Genomic DNA, 27,495 nt, shown 5'->3' with positions numbered 1-27,495 from the left:
AAGCGTTTCAACACAGAAAGCAGAATTGAAAATATAGTACGAAACCTTAACAGAAAGTTACTAACTGACTATGAAGAAAGACGAATTTTAAAAGAGGTAAGGACAAATTCAAAGATTAGTGCCCCTAAAATTGTTTCTAAGGTTGAAATTGCAATGGGAAAAAAAGTTAGTAACAAAACTGTGTGTTGCGTCCTAAGGACGTATGGTTACAACCGAAGGGTTGCTAGAAAAAAGTTCTATATAAGCGAATTAACCGCTAAAAATAATTGCAAATAAGTATGCCAAGTGGATATATGACAACTGGAAACGGATGATATTTATCAATGAAAGTAAGTATAATGTTTTCCAATCGGATCGCAGACAAATTATTTGGCATAAGCCAAATAAAAGCCTAAATAAAATTAATCTGTAGCCCACAGTTAAATACGGCAGCGGGCAAGTTATGGTAAGAGGCTGTTTTACCATAAATGGAATGGGAAATTTAGTAATAATTGATGGAAATATGGATAAAAACAAATATATCAACATTTTGAAAGAAAATTTACATACCTCCACAGACCTTCTTGAACTTGGAAATAATTTTATCTTTTATCAGGATAATGATCCTAAATACAAAGCCTACATAACGAGGTAGTGGCTCTTATATAATTGTCACTAAGTCATGGAAAGACGAAAAAGATATATTAGATATTTTAGATATATGTATATAATAAAAAAAAAATAACCCAAACCATTCGATACAGAATTGTGCAGTTACTTATTACAGTATTGGAATACTACCTTCAAGTTGATTTCATAAAACTCCAAAGCTTAAAAGTACTAAATTTATAATTCAAACTCTTGTAGTAGATGCAGTAGTAGTCATTTCCATTTTCTGGATCTCAGCATAAAAGATTCTACATTAATATTTGTCCCAGTTATATAACCAGGAATATTAGAAAAAAGACATAAAATCTCTTTTGTAGTTTATAAGCAGTGAAAATAGCAAATGGTTTGAAAATATACTGCAATTGGTTACTACAGGAAATAGAAAAAATAACCTTTTCCAATCTTGAGAAATAAAGATTGTTTATAAAAGATACTAAACAAAATTTCTATGACAACTTTACTATGCTTAATTATGTTCTGTTATTTAACAAATGTGATTATTTAAAATAATTATATTTGTCATTGTTTATTGTTAAGTGATAGTATTACTTGATTGGATGAGAGAACTCCATTCATTTTATAAATATAAAAAATTCGATGAATTACTTCATTCATTTTTATGATAACAAATCTTGACTTGAGTCAAGTTGTTTTTGCAATTAATGCCTTATATATTTATGGCTTTTATGTTTCAATGTATGTGATACAATGCTTGTTGTATATCTTTTATATTTTAATATATTGTAGGCTGTATGTTGTTTATATTTCGAAATATTCTCCTGAATTTTAGATATTTTAGTGTATTTATCATATTCTAATGTATTACATATATTATTTAATTAAAATATTCAAAATATTATTCATATACTTAGTATTAATTTTGAAATCATAATAAGATATAAAATAATAGTTCAATCCTTGAAGTAACAAACTATTTTATGCTTCACATATCATGACCTACTGTCAGAATGTAGTCACTTCATAGTGATCATGTCCTATATCAATCAGTAGTTAGTTATTTCGAAAAATTAAAGTCTCTAGGTATACGATCAACGGTATAATGTTTCTGCGCATTTATCTCACGCAGCGCGCGTGAGAGCAAGTTGTGAAGGAAAAAGAATGATGAAGCATAGTGACTTTCCCCTTAAATGGTCAGAATGCATTTAACCTGTTATATATATTGTTTTTGTTAGCAGTAATTATAAATACGCTTTTAAATATTTCTTTATTATATTAACACAATTATAGGAAAAAGTGTTATCACAGCTTGTATTATGATTCATTTATATAGAATCTAAAATTATGCTAAAAGGTATCTCAATTTTTCACTAAAAGTGTAAAATGATCGGTGTAATTTCCTATGTGTAAAGACGTTGATAGACTGAATTAATTGATAAGTTATTATCCACATTCTTTCGTAGGGTTAGAAATTAAAAGACAGTTTTATTAAATATTGTATTCTTATTTTTATTTTATTCAGACATAAATATTATACTTGGAGATTTAATATACGCGTAGACATATCATTTGACGTTATTAGAAGTACATGGTTCGTGGTTAAATATAAAGTTTTGTGATAGAATTTTATAAACATTTTGTATTTAACAACATTTAATAACAACGCTCCATGTAAGTCATTTATAAAATTATCGATAAGCCAAGAACTGGTTTACTACAAGAAGTGAGTGGAAGAAATAAAAATTAGTGTAACAAAGTGAAAAATGGCATTAATTAGAAGAGCAACCCATGCTGGTAGTTGGTACGCAGGCTCTGGCAAGTAATATTTAAAACATATTTTTATTTTATTTAATATTTTGATGTTATTTATTTATAATATAATCATAGTTATTTTTGACTTTTCCTTTGCTTCTTATAAAGTTACTAACTTACGCTTACTAGAGTTCACGTATATTATCGTATAATAACAATTTAATATAAGAGACGAATAAATCCTAAGTCTATTTTACTGGCTTTTAATATTATATTTGAGTTGTTTTATAAGGTTTTATATAGTTCAATTATATCGTAAAAAGCCATATTATCTACTTTATTTTATAGTTTGTTTTTTTATACAATCATTTAATTTGTTTGTGTCAAACGTTTCAAATTTATACATGAAAATTTATATGATTAAATAATATATAAATAATTAAAAAAAAAAATGTCTGTTATAAAATACATGTGTATATATTTATGCAGATGTAATTTTAATTACTATATATTATTTTTTTAATTATTTAGATAATTTAGGGTTTTGTAAATAACTTTATTGATCTATTTGTTAATGATTTATTAACAGCCTCAATTATTGACATAATTGTGTGTCTGAAAATAAATACGTTTAATATTTTGCATAGGTTCGGAGCTGAATAAGCAATTAGAAGGTTGGTTGGGTGCGGCAGACTTATCGCATGGACCTGCCAGGGCAATTATTGCCCCGTCAGTAATTATAGTAAATTAAATAATTTTTGATTTGGTTAGCAAATATTTACTGAAATACAAACAAAATTTCACAGACATGCAGGTTACAGCTATTGTGGAGCATGTGCTGGTTTTGCATACCGTCAAATTAGCCCAGTTGTTGTGTAAGTTTGCAACTGAAACATTTATCAGTTATTTTATTATTTTACTGAAATGTATTTCATGACATAAAACAATGTTCGTTTTTTGAAGTTTATGTAATTATATATATATATATGTAAATAATTACATGCGCACACGCATTATATCATATTATATCATATCATATTGGACAAATATAATAGAACTTTTCTGCTTTTAACTTTATTTAAACATAATATTTAAATCCATTTAATGTATCTTGTTTAAAGCATTTTAGTTATGTAATTTTTATTTGACATAAATAATGATACATTTTGCTGAATCATCTTAGAAGACAATCTCTATTATCTTTTTCTACTATCTTGTCCTAAAATAACCACAACTTATAAATCTTAAGCCAGATTTTAGTACCACAGTAATGAATAAAAAGAAAAGGTTATAATAGTGATTATTTTTGGTATGAAGCAGATTGTTTTTATTCCAAAATTGTTACAATTAGCAATCTTCCAGCCAAGTTCTACTACTACAGTAACAAATTAAAAGAAATAGTTGTAACTGTGGTTTAATTCTGGTAGGAAAGAAATTAAAATAACTGCTTCATTTGGATTAGCAAAAAACAATGTATTGAGAATTATTGTCAACCACTAGAGATTAAAACATGTTAATTTGCCACAGAAATTAGATAGACCATGGAGTTAGGGTTTCATGTATGAACCAACTAATTCAACAATCTTTTTCATTCTTGCTAAAATTTACAAAATATGGAAACAAAATACAATGTATAAACATTTCATTATTGTATAATTAAAAACAGATTGTGAGAAAACCACTAATTTCAAGAAAGTGTGCAGTAGATGATTTAATTCTTATTCAGCCAAAGCTGAGTCACTTTGATGGCACCAACTTTATTGGCATCTTAAATGTATTGGAGAACTAACAACATACACTTATTGACAAAAGTTAAGAAACAATGTAACTGTTTCATAATTTCTGTATATTCTCTATCTCCTAAGATACATAGATTAAAACTAAAAATAGCATAATAAGATAACATTCTATACATCAATAAACAATGAGTTTTTCAAATATACTTATACAATGATCATAATTAGATTGAATTGAAGAAACAAGATAAAAGCTGTGTGACAAAAGTCAAGAAACATATAAACTTCTCGTAATAAGTTGAGTCCACAATGTAAACAAACATATTTTAAGACATTTAGTTTCCTTTCTGACATTATTGAGTCTAGTCCATATTATAGTTTGATCTATAATATTTTATCATTAAATATGATAAGAAGACAATAGATAACAGAAGCTAAAAAGCTTAAAGTAGTTGAAATGTTTGGAAGGCAAGAAAAAAATTGACATAGCAAAAGGGTTTAGTATGAATCATTGCATTATCACCAAAATTATAAAATGATTTGATAAATATGGAACTGTTAAAATGGAACCTCGAACTGGCAAACTGTTAAAACCAACTGAAAAGCTAGATCGTCGAATTACAAGAGTCTCTAAGTCGAATCCATTTTACATTGCTTCTAAAATTAGAAATCAACTGGGTCTAGGAAATATTAGTAGCAGGACACTTAGCTGCCGTTTAGATAAAAATAATCTTTTTTTCACGCAAAGCATGCAAGAAACCACTTGTGTCAAAGAAAAATAGAGCAGCTTGGTTGGAGTTTGTTAAAGAATGCATTAATTGGATTGCTACTGAATGGTAAAAAATTCTATGGAGTGATGAAAGTAAGTTCAACCTGTTTGGAAATAACTCTAAAAATTATCTACAATGCCCTACTGGACAACAATTTAATGGTAAATACCTAAACACAACAGTAAAATTTGGTAGCAGTAATGTAATGGTGTGGGCTTGTTTCTCATTTCATGGCCTTGGTCTATTAATACAAATAAAAGAAACAATGGATAAATTTATGTATTGTGACATCTTACAAAATCATATGCTGTCATTTGCCAATGAAAAAATGTTATCAGGATGATCATTTCAACATGATAACAACTCCAAACATTCTTCTAAGTTAGTTAAGATGTTTCTTGCAGAACAAAATGTTAATGTAATCAAGTGACCAAATCAATTTCCAGACTTAAACCTAATTGAATATCTACAGGATTATGTTGGATGTCAATTGGGAAGTCATTCTTTTACCAATAAAACGAAATTAATGGAAAAAGTCATGAAAATATGGTCAGAAATACCAGCTGAGTTTTGTGTTTGATTAATTGAATCAATGCCATACAGATGCCATACAATCCTCAAAATCAAGGATTCTTCAATATCTTATTAGGCTGTTATGAAAATTACAGACATCTACACATTGCTGTTTTTATTAAAAGTGGTTATATAACTTAAGCAATGTATGTTTCTTAACTTATGTCATGTAGTTTTTATCTTATTTCTTCAATTCAATTTAATTGTGATCTTTGTACAAGTATGTTCGAAAAAAACTCATTGTTTATTGATTTTTAGTTTCGACCTATGTATTTAAGAAGATAGAAAATACACAGAAATTGCCAAACAATTATGTTGTTTCTTAACTTTTGTCAATAAATATATTCTCTTAGTCTCATCACAGTAACATAAAGAATGTGGAAGTATATTTTTGTATGTGTACATCATTATTGTTATTAAAGCTATGAGAAAATTTAGTTGCCAGAACTATTCCTCATCAAGTAAACTTTGAAAACATGCAAGATACTATATCTGCATAGAAAATGAAAATAAATACAATATGAAATGTATAAACTGCCTAAGACATATATGCAAACACCATATGAAAAAAAGTGTTATTATATTAACACAATGTACATAAATACAATAAGTAATATATTTAACAAGTATTTACATTTTTTTAACTCATTCTCTTCTTTTCTAAATTGTAAGCATTTTGGAAATGATAATTAATATCTACAAATTGAAGTAGAAATATACAGTATTTAGAAAATATGTATAGTAGAAAACCTGGTATGGACCAAAATGAACCCAATATTGGTACTGTTTTGTTGACTGAGCAAAAGTTAAATCTAGCTCTAAAACATGAGCCAGTTGTCAGATGTGAATTAATAAGAAAGTATTATGAAACAATGAAATCAAGTCTTCTTTTTTTCGGATAACACCCAGTTGATTGATCACTTGGTTCATTGCTCTAAAAATGTTGGTTCATTGATCTAAAGTAGTCAATTACAACAGTAATTCAGTGATAATATAAGATTATTTTAGCATTAATTAGATTGATCTAATGGCTTGTATAAATAGTTAAACGAAACAATGTATGCCACTATTTTATTCCATTAAAACAAGGATCTAAAGTATAAATCTACTTATATTAGCAATTTGATTAAGAAAAATAAAGTGTGTGTTATGTTGTGATACTTAAAAGTTTATGTAGCATTTGTAGAATGAACTTAGAAGGAGAGTATTAGGATAAAAGGCAGAAAAAGCAGATAAAAACCTTACGATATTACAGCGATATTACAATATTATTGAATTCACTACTGGTCGCGTACTTAATTCAATATGTAATTTTTGTGCAAAGATCATCAAAGAAAAGGATTTTATAATACAATATTAAGATTTCTTATTGTTATTATGCCATACATTTGTTTTTTTTTTTTATTTTTTTCATTAAATAAAATAAATTATAAATTTCATTATTTGTATCATGCAAGTATTACTTTTGTTCATATAACTTACTATATGATAATATACATTAAATGAAATTAAAATATATTATGATTAAAAAAAATTATAAGCCAATTAAAAAATTTTCATTGCTTTGTTCAGTACTATATATATTAAATATATTGTTAGTATTGCATTCATTTATTCAATTTCTATTTCTGTCTAACACTTTGAATCTGAATTTTGTAGTAAAATAATACTTTTGACTGAATAGTAAGATACTTAATTGATATAAAATTCATAGTAATTAACAATTTATAGATTAATTTCCTTGCAGGTTTGGAATTGGACATTTTTATACTATTAGAATGGACCAAAAATATTAGGTGTATTAAATTTATTACTTTAAATTTAAGAGACAAATTATAATTTTGTACTAGTAGGTATTATATCTTACTTTATTTAGGAACATAGGTCAATATTTATTATAATTAACAAATTTTTAAATAGAGATTTTTAATTTGTTTACATTCCAGATCTGCAAAATTAGTGTGCCACAGTAATCTTGTAGTTTTCATGTGAATATCGTATACCTATTATGTAATTATTGATTAATTTTTATAAACTTTATGATTCAGGGTGTTAATGAGTACAAAATAAAATAGTAATATATCAATGTATTTATTTCAATTTCAATTTTAATTTTTATATACATTATATTTGTTCAAAGAAAAATATTAAAGTAGTAATATATTATTATATAGTCGCAGGATATTTATTCTGGGTCCTTCGCATCATGTGAGATTAGCAGGCTGTGCTCTTTCTTCCGCTGCAATTTATCAAACGCCACTATATGATCTACATATTGATCAGCAAGGTACAAATTGTACAATACAGATTATTAAACCAGAATCTTAATAAAAACTTGTTTAAATTTTAAATATAATTTACAAGGGAAGAATCAAAGATGTCCAACTCCGATATTAACATGCTTATGCAGAATTTTAACATATAGATCCTGGTTATTATGCGTATAATATTAGGTTTAAGTATTCAATAACTTTAGAGATACAACCAATTAAAGTTACATATGATATAATTTTCAAAATACTGTGCTGCTTGTTAAGTTGCAGCGATTTTTTCCTGTAGAGTTGCAGAAAGATTATCCTCATCAGTTCCTGAAACTGCTGGCTCAGAGTCAGCCTCAGTGTTGTCTTCGATATACAACCTCAGGTTACTAATGAGTTACCGAAGCAGAAAAGTAAACTTTCTATATTTTTTACTCTATTATTATAACACTGCTTTAATTAAATTTATGAGTTTGAATATGAAAATGATACCAAACACGATCATAGTTGAATAATTTTAAGCTAAATGAAGAATATACAACTTATAAAGAGCAAGGAAAGTGTATGATATATATTAATACATGCATGTTTCTTTAAGTTTCTGTTCTGTGCTGGTTCTTGTAGAATTAACCAATTTGTTTAAGTTAATGTACCACTACAAAAACATTTTTCTCGCGTATAAAAATTTAAGAACAAAACAGAGAAAATGCGTTATAATATTTAAAATAATTATCTATTAATCAACTCGATTCATATCAAATCGGATATTCTTTTTAGTAACATATTTGATTTGACTAAAATTTAAATATGATGTAATTTTTAGTGATATATAAACATGTTTCAAAAGATTTTCAAACATGTTGAAAATTGAAGATGAAACATGTTGATATTTGAAGAACAGTATTAGTTTGTGTTCTAAATATATTATAACTGTTGAATCAGCAATCAGATGAGAATAAACTTTTTAGCATTTCACACTCTCTTCTTCAATGTAAACATAGCCGAATCAATCTCACTTTGAAACAAGATAAGAGCAATCAAAGAAGAGTAGTAAAAAATGGTCAAATTCTGAGTAGTTCCAACATCTAAACTTTGAATAAGACATTGTTTGTTAGAAATTATGGAAATTATAAAAATACAATTATTTGTAGAAAATGTGATAAGTGAATATAGAAAAAACAGATAAAGTGGAAGGAACGTAAAGTACAAAATTGGAAATTGTTGATTTCAAATGACCATAACTTTGAAACAAACGCATAAAATGTAAAAATTCAAATTCACTATTTTGTAGATAAAAATTTATATTTGTATTGTATGTAAAAACCATTGCTGAAAATATTAATTGTCAAGTACACAAAGTGACAATCAAAATAATAGTTAATGAAACACATATTCAAAGAAATACGGTTTTATATTTTATTTTTATTCATTTATTTACAGTGTAAACCCTTTAGAATACAAAGAAAAAAGAAAGAAGGATTAGTTGCAAGAATGTATGACACGAAACAATTGAAACCTAAATTTAGCAGGAGTGGGAAAAAATCAATACATTTACAGTACTTATTAACATATTTTAGAATAATGTTCAAGCAGTTATTAACGCTGTATCTGAACATTTAGAAATGTTAAAACACAATCTATTGCATGAACATCAATTCTCCAAATTATTAAGATCAGATTGTATAAGAGATGTACTACAAGAGGAATACAGTATGAAAGATCTTGAGGTCACTATGAACAATAGAAAAGATGATAATATGTGAAACATTTGGAAATGTCATTAATAAAAAAAAAATAGCAGAGGACTCAGGTGCTATCCCTGGAGAATGCCAGAACTCACTCCAAAGGCATTAGAAAAGGGCATGCCTGCTGGATTTATGTAGGGAGAGTATAAAAGACTAGAAAGATTTAATGTTGAGAAGAATATTCCATTCAATATTGTTAACAAAATTAGTCCAGCAAGCATGTGATAGAGTTTAACAATCGGATCTTAGTTCACAAAAGTTCAAGTAATCTAAAAATCTATTAAAAATCTTGAAACGCTGATGAGTCACTTTTTTAACCTTGATTAAAGAAATTATTTGTTTAGTATACCAATGAGGGTAAAAGGACTTCTGTATGATCTTGGTAGGAATAAACAAATTTGTTCAATGGTTTAGGTAGAAATAAAAGAAGTTAGCCGACACTTTAACTGGTGGACTGGATAGTATACTATCTCAGTCAATCACAGCTAAATAATTAAAGGTAGCAATCGAATCAGTTTTACTGTAGTCTCTAACAGCAATGAGAGAAAAAGAATTATATTATAACTTTTTTATAAAATAAAAAGTAATGTATTGAATACAAAGAAGAATTTTTATATTTTGTTCACTTCTTCTTCAAGTGATAGTTCCTTGGTAAAATAATTGTTAATGTCAATATACTTGGTATATTTAAAAAGTTAATGAGTGAGATAAGAATAAAACTGTGATATAAATACTTTGATAAAATTATTCAGAACATCATGAAACACACTACATTATAAATTTTCAATTCGCTTGTACTTTATAAAATGTTACATTTCAACCATTAGATATTTACATACATCATAACTTGATAATATTATTATGCACAAAATACTGGAATATTCAATAGAAGATAACTATTTGACAATATCAATTCGAAATGAAAACTTGAATGCATGCTGAACACAATTTCAATGTACGGAAATTGCGTCATTAGATTTTTTCCTTAATTAATGATTTTCATTAGCGATGTGTGTTTATATTCATCTGGATCTTATTGGATAAAACAAGCACATTAATTATTGTAAGTATCATACCGATTTGGATCTTGACAATAGTGATTTACTTAAAACACAATAATTGTATTTTGTTCATGATCTTTGGATAAAGGTAAAATGAACTTTAATATTGTTGGACATATTTGCAGTTACAGAATTAGTTAATGTAGGCTGTTGTTCAAATGGTGCAACAATATTGTAATTTTTTGGGTTTGCTTAATATTAAACTTCCTTAAATCTACCTAAGGCCTTTCTCAATAATTATTTTACCAATAAATTATCATCTAAAGAAAACAGCAATGAAGTATAATAATTATTTTTTTTGTTCACTACTTTTCATTTTATATGTAAAAAAATGTATAATTACAAACATATTTTCTTGAATGTATGCATTGTTATCTACTATCTTAATTTATTGCTTTCTATGGTTACTAATTAATATTTTTACACGCAATACAAATATCGGCTTGTACCTAAAAAATAGTTTCAAAATTATGATTGTTCAGTCAATGATTTCCAATTCTTCATTTGTCACATCTTCCACGTCTTTCTTTGTATTGTTTCTACACTTTCCCATCATATGTTCTGTAAATAATTGTATATACTTTAGTTAGAGGAATTATAAAAATATATATATAATTATTTACAAAACATATAATGAGGAAGTATGGAAAAAAAATTTCTTGAGACCTGTAAAATGATGCCTTACTAAAGTTTTAGGTACCTGAACCAGGTACAATTTAACTATTTTTTACTACTCTCGTTCCGTGTTCTTACCTTTTAAGTTGCAGGCTTCGGGTTCCAATCGTGCTGCAACTTAACAGGTAATATTATACATTGGGTAGTGCAATTGATATAAGCGAGTGATTGATATACAAACTCGTGGTTGACAGTTCGAATTCCGTTTACGAAATATATATAATTTTTTTTAATTAATCCAAATTTTTATGCATCAAAATATAGATGGTATACTTCGAAATAGATTCTGTCCCAGGAAATATTTTGTAACATGAATCAAATTGTTTTCCTAAAAGCAAATATTCATTGTGTATTCATAAACTAAACCAATTTAAAAAAAAATATGTATTTGGTAAATGGAATTCAAGTTCTGAACTTCTTGTATATCAACCATCTGCTTGTATTGACTGCATCATGGTGACTTCAATGACAGGGATCTATATTCATAACATACATCCCAAGGTACGTTTTTTAAATTATTTATTCTTTTAAAATTATTGAATGTCTACACCTAACATTTTACACGTAGCAACAGGGACCTGTATGTTACCATTCTGCAGAAGCATTTCAACATTGGAGTTAGACATCTTGGATCCTTCCCTTATTAACACGTTGACTGCCAGTGCCCGTTGGACAAAATGATTTCCGATGCCATTCTGCGCATAGGCACCAGCTAAGAGATAACTTGTTACTTGTTTTATATTCTTATCAATAAATATTTAATTCTCTAACACATATTAATTGTTATTCTTCTTTAAAATGCCCATTATCAATTATTTACTCATAGGTGGTATCCAGTGACAGAACGTCAGCTACGAGTTAATTCGTACTTGGCAGTCAACATGTTAATCAAAATATAAATATGAATTACTATCAAAGATTAGTTCAAATATAGGTTTCTGTTCATGTGATAGTATGCAGAGAACTTGAAGAGACTAGGCATTTTGAATGGATGGATTTAAACACAGATGAAGAAGAACACAGCATTGAAATGCAATTGCCATTTATAGCAAAAGTTATGGAAGGGTATGCTAATTGTGTTCGTTATGTTGGAATTATGTAATATGCATTGTCCTCGCAAGGTTTTCTGAAATAGTTTATCTATCATAAATTTCTATCCTATACCAATACAGGTTCAAAGATTCTTTTACTATTATTCCTATACTGGTTGGATCATTAAGTCCAGAAAGAGAGGCAGTTTATGGAAGATTATTAGCACCATACATGGCTGATCCACAAACATTATTTGTCATTTCCTCGGATTTTTGTCACTGGGGACAACGTTTCCGTTATACTTATTACGATAGATCATGTGGTCCTATTCATAGGTCTATTCAGAACCTTGACAAAATGGTATGTGAAATATAAACATATAGTTTATATTTACATTATACAGGGTGTCTCAATTTAATTTAAATACTTAATTATGTCTTAAAATATTTGTTTTTCGAAAACATGTTTCAAATAGAGCTAATTTTATGATTAGCATAAAGTTTTTTTTTCTTATTTTTTTTAATAATCGAACTATATTTTTGTTTAATTAGGCGTATAGTTCATTTCAAGATAAATTCATTCATCTCTGATATATTGGTGTTTCAATGTCGTTCAAAATCATATATCTGTACTTCGTGTTTACAAATATAAAATATTTACTTGTACGATTGTTACCGCTTATATTTAGAAGATTCAAGGATACTACAAATCCTCGCATCAACAATCAACTGATAAAAAACCATTGTATTTAGAATAATAAGACGACGTATGTAGCTTTTATGTGTATTGCACTTCTTTGCGTCGAGCATTAATTGATGTTTTGTCAATGATCTCGGCAAAATATGTTGCACGACTCTTCGTGTGCTACATATTTTTCGACAAACAGTGAATCGACATAATAGCTACTATTATCGGATGAGAATTCACAATGATACAGAGCAGTTGAACATTGATGTCGGTAATCGTTAAATGTTTGTTATTGCATTGAGGCTGATTACTTACAATGTACAATATTTTTACAATGGGCTTTTTACGAGATAAACTTTAATATCTTGTAAATAAAGGTGTTACTGTTCATTATCACCGCAGAATCCGAAAAACGCTAAACATGTTTCCTAGTCGTTGTTAAACTTTTCTTACAAGACATTGTGAAAGATAAAGTTTAAAACCACCCCTGTCATGATTATACAAAACATTGCCAACAAATTACCTAGATAACTTTTAAGGAAGTAAAACCCATGTCCAAAATCGTTCTGAATACAAAAGATAAAAATAGTTTGTAGACTTTCAGTACAAGAACACTTTCAATAATTGTAAATGATCTTGAAAAATAAACATATAATAGATGAATGAATTCGTCTCAGAACTTGTTACACAACTAACTAAACGAAAATATACACGTATATCTAGTTCCATTAAAAAAAAGCAAAGGTCTCCCTCAATAAAAAGTTAGTTCCATTTAAAACATTTTTTCAAACAATAAATACTTGGAAAAATAATTGCATATATAGATTAAAATGGGACACTTTCTATAACATATAAATATAAAATTAAATTTATTTATAAGTCTTTGTATATCTAAGTTGTTTAAATGAAAATTATTTATGTTAATATCATATGTAATAAATATTCCATTAGAATTTTAAATAAACAATGTACTTTTTATATGATTCAAATTACTATTTAAGAATTTGGGTTTATACCTTTACATATATTGTTTATTATCATTAAGTTTTATAGTTCTGCATTATATTTTTCTAAATTTGTGTAGGGCATGGACATCATAGAAACTTTAAATCCCACAGTGTTTACTGATTACCTTAAAAAATATGGTAATACTATATGTGGTCGACATCCTATCAGTGTTCTATTACAGGTAATAATTTACATTCATTTGGATCAATTTTCCGAATTAATTATTTGATTGTGATAAATTAAATTTTTTAATCAAAATAAAAAGTTTTATGACTCAATTTAATATAATCTTAAAATTATGATCGGTATGTTAACAGGCAATTCATAGTTTAAAAGGGAATACTAATGGCCAAAGAATGAACCTGAAGTTTCTTAAGTATGCTCAAAGTAATCAATGCAATAACATGAATGATAGTTCTGTTAGTTATGCTAGTGCTTCCTTGGTTCTCGAGTGATAAAGTATACATTTTCAATATCATTATTGTCAGTTAAAAAATTTACACAAGAAGAAAAAGTGCTAAAAGAACGACAGTAATGATCTATTAATCATCAAACACATGAATCAAGATTCTCCCAAGTGTCTTTTTTATGTCTGCAAAAAATAATAATACAGAAATCGAATAACAATTTATTATTTTATGTGAAATCTCTTTAGTTATTTGAAAAAAAATACATTAATTCTTGCAATAAACATTATAGATAGAAATATATATCATCATCAAATTGTTTTGTTTAAAGATTTTGGTTTATTACTTACAAGAAATAATCAGTACTTCCAGATTTTAATTGTGGAAGGAGCTTAAGTATTTCTTTGCTTTGATTAGTATTACACTTACACAAATAATAATAGCATAAAGTGAGTTTATGCTATTCATACATACCAAGAAAACAGAAAGTTCAGTCTACCGATGAAGAAGAGATTATCAATAAATTGATACTTTTACAACTTGATTACATCGTTATAAACAGTTACTGAAAATGAAAAAAGTATCGATATTATTAATGTTAACAGTTTTAAACTTTTCAATGCAGTGAATTGAGAAAATAACAAGAAAAATATTTTTTCATAAAATTTTAGGTCACAAAGATATTTTTATGTGATGATTATATTATGAATTCTAGTTTAATATAGATATGATAGTGTCCATTGTACAGATTTGTTAATTGTGATTTAAATACATACAGCTAGTATAAAATTATTTATTGCATAAAACTGTTTAAAAATTATTATTTTAATATCATTTAAAATTTACTTTCAATTAATGGAACAAATATTTAAAAGATTAATGAATAGAAAATAGAATTTATTTTTGCATAATTTATCTGTAAGACTTCCGTACACTTAAGAGAAAGTACTACCTTAAAGACCAAAAAAAGCTAATATCTGAAAACTTGTTTCAACAATAGGGGATGCCTAATAAAAAAGTTTCATAATATATATATATATATATTTTTTTTTTTTTAAGCAATATTTGTGACAATTTTCATGAAAAAATATTAACATATACAGAAAACGTGCTTCAGAATCATTACCAAATTTTGTGTAGCAGGTGCAGTTTCTCACAGTATTTTGCAGCAATTTATTTAATTTGAATAATCAAAGTTTGCATATGAGTAGTACAGATCTTCATTTATCATTAAATATCTAAGTAGCGAGGAAAATCTTATAATCTAATTAATTTCTGTGAGGAGCGCACTGCTCAACGTTGTTTTTTAAATTCGTACAACAATGTTGAAACTTTCTTTGTTATTTTGCTTAAAACCCTCTAAAGAACGTTCCAGTGATCTTCCTTTGCCAAAATCATGGTAAATTAGAATATATAATAAACAAAACTAATAAACACAGAAAATTTGAGATCAAAGAATGTAAAGGTGCCGAAACCCACCGGAATACGATTCACGAAAAATGTTATATTTTCATTATTATTTCGAATTTTGTCTCAATATTGTAGGCATATGCTTTTAAAATGTTAAGTTTTAAGAAAATGTAAAAAAGTCGTCTTTTTTAAACTGTCAAGGTGGTGTTTGCTCCTTAAGGCAAAAACACTAAATTTGAAACATGTCTCTTCTATATCGTTAGTGTGAATGGTCTGCATTAATGAATACTAAACGGAACATCATTACAGAAACAATAGGATACAACTTAATTATTCTTTTTTCCTTTAAAACAAAGCAATGAAATGATCTCAAATCCTTCCCATCCTCTAATCTCTTGTTATTTCTCGTTAGCGTAAGAAATTAAACCGAACGATACAAATTGATATTGTATTGTACAAATTAATATTGTATTATCCCAATGATGTAAATGTAAAGGAGGATCAGTAAAGAAAAATGCGTGTATAAATATTTTAAGTTATTACTAATATGCTTTTATTCTTCACTAGTTAATAATGTTTATGTTACAATAAAGCATTTTTATAATAAATTTTGTGTTCTCTTTGAGATTTGTTTTGTAATAAAGTGAACTAACATTTTTAATATGCCGCTTTATTCATAAATTATATGGAATTATAAAACTGATCCTTCAAATGTTGCTTTTTCTATCTTTGTATACTAAGCTGGTAAGGTTTACATTCATATGGAAAATATAGAATAATCCATATAATGATATTGTCTCATAGTCGTGTACTATGTAAGAAAGATATATGTAAATTTGTATGCATCTTCGGGAAAATAAACGCTTGGAAAATATATTTAAAGTTTTACAGTTTTAATAACAGTATCTCCTGACACTAAAATACTTTCATAAATATTAATTGACATAACTATAGTTTGTATTAAAATATTTTGTTTATAACTATTTAGTTGACTAAAAGTAAATTAATACAACAAACTCAAATATACATACATACATACATACATACATACATACAATCACTTTCTAATGTTCAGTCTTTTGAACATTCATTTACTTGTAGTTAGTTAAGGTATTACATTTATGTGAACATCATACTGCTGATCCAGCCCCATGTAACAATCAGACATTAAATAAAATGTTAGTGTTGTTTGCCCTTTAAAGAGAGAAAAAATATGTAGTTATTATTATCGAAAAAGAATTTGTATTTTATAATTTCTTTTTACAATAGAAGAATGAAAAATGTTCTATACAGAAATATAAATAAAAATAAAGTTACCTAATGTCGATGGTGCTGTAAATTGTAATTGATGGCATTTCCGTTGGTCATTTATTCCATTCACTCGCTTTAAAGCCCATAATTCTTTTTCAAAACTACTACCTAAAATTAAAAACCATCCTTCGTCCTTTCCTTTTTGGAACAAGGGACAATGTGCTTTCAAATTATTAGATTTATTTTTTCTTCTCATGCCAATATTTAATATGTAATCTTGATCTGTATGTACATCTACATAAGTAGAACTGTTGAATTGCAATGATATAGACTTTAGTTTAATTTCATCGGACCCATAACCTTCCAAACTTAAATCAATGCAAATTACTGGCATTTCTAATATTACTTGAAGTATCTGTTAAATTTTTAATAAAGTTATTATAAGACCACCAGGTTCTGGTATTCTTATTCAGAATACCAATTCTGAATTTTTATATCATTAATAATTATTGAATAAAATTTAATATCTTATTGCTATATTTATACTATACTTATATTAATACGTGTTTAATAAATTTATTACACAATGTCTATAACAAAATAAGTAATATATAGTATGAAAATTTACTATATTTACCTGTTCTATTTGATTTTCTGAGAACTCTTTATCAAGTATTTCTACAAGTAAATGATATTTATTATACACATTTGTGCATAACACTGGAAGTACAAGTGATATTACTGAAAATAACTGTAAATGTTTTGAATGTACATGAGGTAATGTAGTAATTGCATATTCATCAATCCATCGAGCTTGAATAATCATTTGAAGTAACTGAATTATCAGAAGTGTACTTGCTAACCATCCATGCTCTGCAGTACTATCTATCATTGCCTGAAAGTAGTTGTGGATTATAATATTGACTTATTATTGTGTCGCAACAATTACAAATATATAATATATATAATATAATTACACATACTTGAATAATTCTAATTGCTTGATCAAGAACTGATTTTAAATCAGTGATGTAATCTACACATGGTAGCGGAAGTCTAGAAAAATGTGCTTGGAGTAATAGAAATGCTTTGGTATGTGGAGAATCATACGTATAGTTATCCACGGAGAAACGGCACATTTTGCTTAATTCTCTGTTAAATAAGCAGACATATTACAACAAATTCAGATTTCAAAAACTTCTGTTCTTTTCTAATTAATAAAATTATTAACTTACTCGTTTAATAATTCCTCGTTATGTCTTACTGGTAATTCAGTATATTCATAAGAATCGCATAAGATATGTAGACATTTATCTAGTGTAAGAGATTCTTGTAATGATTGTTCGAACATCAACATGGTATGATGTGATAAATAATAAAATGATGCTATTTTACCCATTGAAAGTGGAAACAAAATTTGTTCACTCTAAAATTAACAGTATTGATGATATAAATATTAATAATATACACAAATATTATTAAAATAGTATAAAAAATAGAAGAAAGTTAACAATTATAATTATTAATATTATAGCTTTGATGTAACTATATTTTATAATATCAAATCAATAATATAAATTTAATTTTGTATACCTCGTCAAAGTCAATACAGTGTGAATCCATTAACACTTTTATTGTGTTATCCAACAAAGATGATAAATACTGATTAACTGTATGAGGTTCCAATGCATTTAAATTATAATATATAGGGTTTTTAATTAATCTTCTGTAGAAATAGGTCCATGTTAAATAATCTAAAAGTTCTTGTTTATTTTTAATTGTACCAGCAACTATTTCTGCATTTATGTGATCTGGTAACACTCCCAGTAAACTTGATTCCACTGGGAATGGCTCATGTAGAAAGTTTTTATAAAAGTTTTTTTTTAAATCGTGTACTAAAACGACTGCCACTCCAGAATCATCAAACTGAGGTCTACCTGCACGACCCATCATCTGAAGCACATCTGTAATTGGCATATCCACGTAACGTTTTGTTTTACCATCATAATATTCTGTTCCTTTTATTACTACCAAATGAGCAGGAAAATTTACACCCCAAGCTAAAGTAGCTGTAGTAATCAACACCTAAATAACATTTTTATAAAACATTTAATATGTAAATATTTTCAATTATAATAAAAAATAGAGATGAAACCAATCTTTAATAAAAGATGTAAATAAAAAAAAAAGATAATAAAGAAATAATTGACTAACTATAAAATGAAATAATGAACAGAATTAGTAATAGATGTATTAAGTACTTTAAATACACACCTGAATTTTATTATTGACAAATAATTCTTCAACAACTTTTCTATCTTTATCATGAAGACCAGCATGGTGAATACCAATTCCAAAAGCAAGTGTAAGTTTCAAATTTGAGTCTCGTACATGATCTAAAATATTATTCATCTCTTCATCAAGCATGTGTAACCACTGTTTTGGATTATCTTCTGCTGCAAGATAAGCAATTAAATCTAATGCAGTTAAACGTGTTTGCCTACGTGATGAAACAAACACGAGAGATGGACTAGATGGTGAATGTTGTCTAATTGCTTGAAAAGTTGGTCTATTCATTGTTGCCATTCGCGGACAATAATGCTTTCCAGGAAATCCATTTATGTGAATTTCTAACGGTACAGTTCGTACAGATGGACGAAAGTTGTATAGACCCATTTCTCGAATACCAAGCCAATTAGCTAGATCCACTGCATTAGCCAATGCTGTAGAAAGTCCAATAACTCTTAGTTTCCTCAGAGTGTGGGATGAAATAAAATTAGTTCTTGAAACAATAACTTCCAATACAGGACCACGATCTTCTCCTAAGAGATGGATCTCATCTATAATTATAAGTGCAACATTTTTCACATAAGTTCTTGTTTGCCAACTTCTACTTATACCATCCCACTTTTCTGGTGTAGTTACAATAATGTTTGCTTTAGCTATAACTTTGATATCTGGTGATACATCTCCAGTTAATTCTATGACTTTTTTCCCCAATTGTTCTTCAAATCTAATTTTCCAATCCTTTATTCGTTCTCTAACTAAAGCTTTTAAAGGCGCAATGTACACAACTTTCTGTGTGGGATACTTTTTGAATACTCTAAACATAGCTATTTCTGCTACAATAGTTTTTCCTGAACCAGTTGGCGCTCCTAAAAGGACATTGTTATCTGTATGGTACAAACAATGAAAGATTTGTGTTTGTATTGGATTGAAATGAGAAAATTTATAAAGCTTTTCAAATGCTGGTTCTTTTAATACTTTTATTGATAATGGTTGTAATTTTAATAAATCAGTGTATGGAGGATGAATTTCAGGTAAAATTAAGTCATGAATTTTTAGGGGTAACATATTTTCACAACCCAACCAACGATCACTTGTTACTTTTACTATATATTGTGCAGGTAATGGTTCATTCAAAGGTATTGTCATTACAAGTTCTTGTTCAAGCTTATTGCAAACCATTTTTTTTGTTACAACAAAATATTCATGGTGATAAAGAAAATTACTATCTGGATCTTCTATCCATATCCAAAAAGGTTCTGAAGTTTTACCATGAACTCTATCATTCCATTGAAATTGAGGATATATTTTCAAACGTATTCTTAAAACTCTTCTAGTAATAGGTTGTAAATTGGACTCCATTTCTAACATGGGTAATTCTTTGCAACATTTTTTTATTAATGCTGCTATTTTCTGATTACGTAAGAGATCTCCAATTTCTTTAACATTCATGTCATACAATTTATCTAATGTTGGATCAAATTGTGTTATTTTATCAATAATTTCTGGAGGTAAACAAGAAAATTGACACAGGGGATTTATATCATTCCATTGTTGCAACTCCAGCATTTTTGACATTTCTAATAAGCGTCCAGACATTATTGCATTATTTCTTCTTAACACAATTTTAAATAATGCTCGACATATACGTATTGCATTTTGTGTAATATATGCTTGATCCGATATTAATGAAAATGAATTAACTCGACCACGTGATAAATATGTTTGCAGTAAAATGTTCACTTTACCATATATATTTTCAGCACCGCCTTGTGGTGTAAGTTGACAATATTCTTTTGTTAAATCATGTAATTCCGTAACTTCATCATCTCGAACTTTTAACTGTTCAAATTCTTGAGAATGAGATATCATTGCAAGTATTTCTGCATCATCCATAGTTGGTTTCATCATTTCATTGAAAGTTTGAACAGTATCGTACTTAAGATAAAAGTAACTTGCAATACGACCTAGATCTGTTGTAATAAGATCCCCAGTATTTATATTATATCGAATCATTTTAGCTTTATCTAATTCTTTAGCTGCTATATCAATTAGTTCCTTCCTTTTTCGTTCTAAATTTTGATCTTCAAAAATTTCTTGATAAGGAATTCCATATACATGATAATTTAATCTCATTCGAATAAACAAGTAAGTATAACTTAACCATTTTATAGCTTCTTCTACATTTGATATTGTGCCTAATGCAATTTCAGCATTCAAATTATCAGCTAAATATTTAATGAAATTACTCTCAATAGGTATTTGATTTGTTAATAATGATAAATAGTGGTATAACTTGTTATGAGAAGTAATAATAATAGCATCACCTGATACATCAAACTGTGGTCTACCAGCTCGTCCAAAAATTTGTAAAACATCTAGTATATCCAAATCAATAAATGAACCACGTTTTGAATCATATATTTCTGTTCCCCTTATAATTACTCCATGTGCAGGTAAATTCACACCCCAAGCTAGTGTTGATGTGCAAACTAATACTTTAATTAATCCTTCAGCAAAATATTTTTCAACTAAATTTCTCTCTGAACGTAATAAACCAGCATGATGCACTGATAATCCACTGTTAAATAATTCGATTAGATGTTTATTACGTGATTTAACAAAACCTTTGTGTGTAAATTTTGCATGGCTATCAGGCATAAATAAGTTTAACGTATCATTTTGCATTGCAAACTCTTTTAGTGCATTTGCCACTCTTACAGTAGCATTACGTCCATGCACAAATACCATAACTTGATGTCCTTTACGTACCATATCTACAACCTTATTGTAGCATACAAGATCCATGTTATATAATTGTTGTAAAGGTGCTGTTGCTTTTACACCAATAAATGTCTGACTAAGTGGTACTGGACGAAATCGATAGTCGAAATAAAAGAGTCCTACATACGGATTCACTCTTAAAAATCTTGCAACATCTACATAATTTGGTAGAGTTGCTGAAAGCCCAATAATCCTAATCATATTTTGTGAAGATTCGACTTGTCTTAAAGTTCGAGCAACTAATGCTTCAATCACAGGTCCTCTGTCACCATGTAACAAATGTACTTCATCGATAATCAGTAATTTCACAATACTAGTAAGAGTAATATCCCCAGTACCTTTTCTAGTAAGAATATCCCATTTTTCTGGTGTTGTAACAATCATTTGTGTTTGTTGAATTTCTGATTTGGTTAATTGCATATCTCCTGTTAATTCTCGAACTGATATACCAAGTCTTTCAAGTCTCTTACTAAAATTTGTTGTCATTTCTGCTGCTAAAGCTTTCATAGGTGTCACATATATTATTTTAAATTTATTTTTCATTAACTGACCATGTTCAATATGTTGTTTTATTTGATGTACAACAGTTAACATAGCAACATTTGTTTTTCCAGCTCCTGTTGGTGCACAAATTAATAAATTTTCATTAGTATGGTATGCTACATCAAATACTATACTTTGTATTTGATTTAAACATGTAATGCCATTAAAAGCCATTTGTCCAATATCATCTAATGAGGATATAATAACAGACTTATAACTAACATCAATTGGTTGTGATTCTGGAATTGGTATGTGAACTTCTTCATACATTGATGAATCATTTCTTACAACATTTTGTGGTAGCATAATTTTTTGTCCTGATATAAAACCATTTGTACATCTACTGGTTACATTGGAGTCAAATACAAATGGAAACTTTTCTCGTCCATTTCTATCTGAAACAATGTCTTTTTTGAATATAGGTGTACACATTTCTATTAATGCTTCCTTCTTCTTACAATACAAATCATATTGTTCAAAGTTATTTCTTTCTGAATCTTTTCCTTCTCGTTTACTTGATATTTTATTTAATTTCTTTTCCTTTTTCTGTATTTGTTTCATTAAATGTTTTTCTTTCTCAGATTGTACAGTTACTTGACTACTAATAACATGTCTTTGTACATTAGACTGTTTCTGCATTTTTGAACCAAAACCCCAAGTTATAATACTTTTTTGATGTTGTATAATATACTCTATAAATTCTATATGTTCGTAACCTAAAAAATCTAATAATTCATTTTGGCTTTCAACATTTCTTAATTTAGTGTTTATGATATTTGCAAAATCCTTTAAAGTCATATCTGCAAAGTACTTTCTGTGGCATAACTTTAAACCTTGTTCGTATATTGTTTTATCAAACTGAAATAAAAATATAGTATTACATAAAATATTTTTAAAAGCAAATATTAAAATAATAAAATCAATACAAACTTCAGTTTTACATGGTTTTGTAATTTCGTTTTTATATTTCATTGTAAAATTGTTAGTGGTTTGATTACTATTTTCCAAAGACATACTACGAAGCATTACAGTACTTGGTTCTAACACTTTTGCAGGTTTATATACAAATTTTTTGCCGAATAAGTCAGTTTCTAATATTTCAGTATTATTAATATTTTCTTTTCCTTTCCTTAAGAGTGATAACATATCTTCATTTATTATTTCCCGAATTAATAAGATTATCTGTAGGAAATAAAAAAAAACTTTACAGTATGAAATAATTATCAATTTTAATTACTTAGGAATATAAAAATTGCACACAGAGTACATATTACAAAAATTGGTAAGTGATTAATTTTTTGTAATATTATCATCAGAAATAGCATAATTTTTGTAAATATATATAGTTTTTGACTATGCTATAAACTGAATTACAATGATCAATATTACTTAGAAAAATCATCACAAGATTATATGTATATACTTACATTCATCATTTGTTCAGCACACTTATATGTTAAATTTCCAGCTCTTTCTTTCAAAATCTTAAAAATTTTCTCAGACATTAATTTTTCATCCATTAGTACATTTAAAATAAATATTGTGAAATCATTTACAAGTTCCGGAGAACATTCATCTAAAATAATAAAAAGTATGTTATATTTTTTTAGTACTTAATTTCATAAATCATTACATACCAAGTGCTTGTGCAGCAATTTGACGTAATTTATTAAGAGACATCATAACTTCTTTAGATAGAAATTTATCTAAATCGTTCCAACTGAGTTTACTATATTTCACATAAAAACATAAATCTTGTATAACATTTATAATAAGCCACATAACTTACTACCAAAATCAATTATATTATTTACAAAACTTTAAATGAAGAAATACCTTTTTAACCTGCTAGTTTGTTCTTTGTATTTTTTATATAAATCATTTGGTTCTAATTCAGTTATACTTTTAATACGCCCAAGATTTGTGAACATCCGCAATGATCTTGTAATGCGTGGCAATTCTGACATCTTTTATTAATAAATATATCACCACATGTTACCTGTAATATATACAATTATATGTACTTATTTAAACATTCTTTCATAATTATTATTCAATATTTGTTTAATGATAATTTCTTTTCCAATTTTTCATCATACAATAATAAAAATTTATTATTTGCTATATGCGTAGTTAACATTTATTTCAGCAGCATCTTTGGCAAAATATTATTTATTTTAATCTTTTCAAGGCATCTATCAAAAATGAATAGTAAGTTAACAGTACTACAAATTATATTTTTCTATCTATAATTATATTCAAGTGAATTATCTTCTTAATTGTGAGAACTTTTCTCCAACTATAAAATTTATTCTTTGGTAGTCATATGCAAATGATATTTCCATAGAAAATGACAAAAAGAAATAAGAGATCTATAGTGGAGAGACTAAGAATATTTGAACTGAAGAAAACTAGTTATTATTTATCAGATTACAAAGCAATATAAATTATTAAAAGTGTTGAAAAAATTTATAACAAAATTGAAGAAACAAGATAGGCTAAAACCAAACCCAGAATTGAACAAAAATAGCAAACAAGACAACAGAATAATTTAATAATTATGGAAATAAAAGAAATCTGTTAGTGATAGCAAAAGAAATAAAAGAATCTTTAGATTTATCTATACAATTGACACAAGACAAAGAATTTTCAGAAATAAGATATCATAGTCGTATATGTAGCAAAAACCCATTAATATCAAAAGTTAACACCATAAAATGTATACAATTCATATGTGAGCATGGAAATAAATTGATGGATTTTAGGTAAAATATTATTTGGAATGATGAGTTAAAGTTTGAAATTCTTAATAATAACAGATGACATTATGTTTGGTGAAAACCAGAAAAATCATTTAAATAAAGCAATGTTAAAATGACTAAAACATGGCATTGGCTTAATTGTGACCTAGGAATGCTTTAGTGCTTATGAGTTAGACAATTTAACAATAACTTATAACAAATTAACTATAATTAAATACATTAAGATATTAAAAGAAAATTTATTCAATTCCACTGTAACAATGAAATTCAAAAATAATTTCCTATTTTAACCAAAAATAAACCAAAGCATAAAGCTAAAATTGGAATGAAATATATTGAAGAAACTTCTATAGAGTTTAGACCTAAATTCAATAGCGCATATATAGGATTATGTTTAAAGAAATGTCCCAAGAAGTGAAAGAAAACACAAACATATTTTTATTGAGACATTAAAATCTAAATAGAATAATATAAGCATAGATAATGTTAGAAAATTAATCCACAATATATCAAGTCCCCTTAAAACTATTATAGAAGCAAAAAGATGTCACACACAGTATTAGTTAGATAATAATTTAAAAGCATTAACTTATTCTACAGTGCAATCACAATGGACAAAATATGCATTTTTCAGTTATTTATCTATATATACACATATATTTTATTAGAAAAACAAATACATAAAAATATTAACGTAGTCACAGAAATGGCAAAATGTATTTCTAAAAAATTGTACGCATGAACAAATATGTTAATTTCAAAATATTTATGTAACATTTGATTCTTAAACTTCATTTTGCTAATTAAAAAAGAATGTTAACAATTTGAAAAAAATTGTATTATATTTCTCTCTAACATTAAAAAATTAAATAACGATAGTAATTAACACTAAACTTGAAAAGATATTTATATTTAAGGTTATCACTTATTTAGTTTTACAAAATTTTATTTACTTACCAAGCTAGGGAAGGTTCATAGCAGTGTAATATTTTTGCGCATCTATGCCGCGCAGCTCGTGCGAATATGAATGAAAAAGTGTAGTATGGTGATTTTCCCTTTAAATAACCAAAATACATTAACTCATTGGTGACTCGCATTCTACCAATTAAAGACCACTTAATCTCCGTAATGGCAATCTAACTTCATCAAACGCAGTATAGAAGGTGTAAAACAAAAAATCTGATTGCGAGAGCTTTTTATTGGTTCGCAGTGATTCTGATTAGGAGTATGTTTGATGCCCAGATAGTATTTCATCTGTATCTGATATAATAAAAGATTTTTGTACTTTTGTTATCTAGAAACTATTCTTTGGCATAACATAATACATTCTTTTTGTTCTTTTTATTGTACTTGAAGTACGAAACATAACAGTCAAAACTATATCGGTGTTTCAATATTTTTCTGACCAATTGTACATCTCTGTGTATTACCAATCGCAGATATGCTTGATTATTGCAAATTTTTTGAATAAAGTTCTTTTTTTCGCCACACTCTCACTTTTCCATTATTACTACAAATGTCAAATTTACTTTCATCTACGAAAACTCCTTTATCCCACTACTCATTTTCTGTTGATTCATAGTCTCTTGTGAACTGTAATTTCTTCTTTCTATTTATTGTAATGATATAAGATTTTTTTCTGACTATTCAACCATGATAACCTTCAGATTTAACAATAAGTACTTATGTAATATTTCTCCGTAAATATTGTAATGCCAAGTTCTTTACTGAGCTTGGTAGTTAACTTTAAAGCTTTTTATTTGTGATCTTTTTTAATTTCTTTTATAACAAAACGTTTATCACGTACGCCAAGAACTTTTAGATGGCCACTCGATTAATTCTATCTTCCTCTCAATACCTTCTAATGATGTTCCAGACGGTACTTTTTATTATCTTTAAGAAATTTGCTATTTTCTGCACTGATTTTTGCTTTTCGAAATGATAAACTACTAATTGCCGTATATTATATAATGTATTTCTAGCTTTGCGATTCATATTATATTATATTCTATATGTATTACATACATAATTTAGTGTTATGTTTAGAAATACACCATTCCAATCATATAAATACAAATATTATTATAGGAAATTCCTTAAGAATAAAGTGTCCCAATATTATTATGATTGTCTGTACATAAATCATTTG

At 27.2% G+C, this 27,495-nt stretch overlaps 2 protein-coding genes across 5 annotated transcripts; one reads left to right on the top strand and one right to left on the bottom strand.

Annotated features, from left to right (window-relative positions):
* The first annotated feature begins 1,631 nt into the window (after nt 1-1,631).
* On the top strand, nt 1,632-16,594 carry LOC143144186 (protein MEMO1-like). Of its 3 annotated transcripts, XM_076306317.1 has the most exons (9): nt 1,750-1,960; nt 2,129-2,421; nt 3,006-3,087; nt 3,165-3,233; nt 7,612-7,724; nt 12,130-12,241; nt 12,349-12,568; nt 13,980-14,084; nt 14,221-16,594. In XM_076306317.1, exons 2-9 carry the CDS (start codon nt 2,370-2,372, stop codon nt 14,356-14,358), a joined length of 891 nt encoding a protein of 296 aa, XP_076162432.1. In that variant the 5' UTR covers nt 1,750-1,960; nt 2,129-2,369; the 3' UTR covers nt 14,359-16,594. The 3 variants fall into 3 exon arrangements, with proteins under 3 accessions (XP_076162433.1, XP_076162432.1, XP_076162431.1); XM_076306318.1 differs by having other exon boundaries at nt 1,632-2,425; XM_076306316.1 differs by lacking the exon at nt 1,750-1,960 and having other exon boundaries at nt 1,996-2,421.
* Obe (activating signal cointegrator 1 complex subunit obelus) lies at nt 16,263-26,433 on the bottom strand. Of its 2 annotated transcripts, none has more exons than XM_076306314.1 (12): nt 26,304-26,433; nt 24,421-24,583; nt 24,222-24,313; nt 24,012-24,160; nt 23,515-23,766; nt 19,246-23,442; nt 18,565-19,056; nt 18,207-18,397; nt 17,955-18,123; nt 17,609-17,866; nt 17,038-17,386; nt 16,263-16,914 (listed from the first exon to the last, which is right to left on the bottom strand). In XM_076306314.1, exons 2-12 carry the CDS (start codon nt 24,549-24,551, stop codon nt 16,826-16,828), a joined length of 6,369 nt encoding a protein of 2,122 aa, XP_076162429.1. In that variant the 5' UTR covers nt 24,552-24,583; nt 26,304-26,433; the 3' UTR covers nt 16,263-16,825. The 2 variants fall into 2 exon arrangements, with proteins under 2 accessions (XP_076162429.1, XP_076162430.1); XM_076306315.1 differs by lacking the exon at nt 26,304-26,433 and adding an exon at nt 26,241-26,261.
* Between the last annotated feature and the right edge of the window lie 1,062 nt (nt 26,434-27,495).

The sequence above is a fragment of the Ptiloglossa arizonensis genome, chromosome 3 (assembly GCF_051014685.1).
Source record: "Ptiloglossa arizonensis isolate GNS036 chromosome 3, iyPtiAriz1_principal, whole genome shotgun sequence".
Lineage (NCBI taxonomy): Eukaryota > Metazoa > Arthropoda > Insecta > Hymenoptera > Colletidae > Ptiloglossa > Ptiloglossa arizonensis.
The sequence above is the reverse complement of the archived record's forward strand: the minus strand, read 5'-3'. Positions and strand labels throughout refer to the sequence as shown.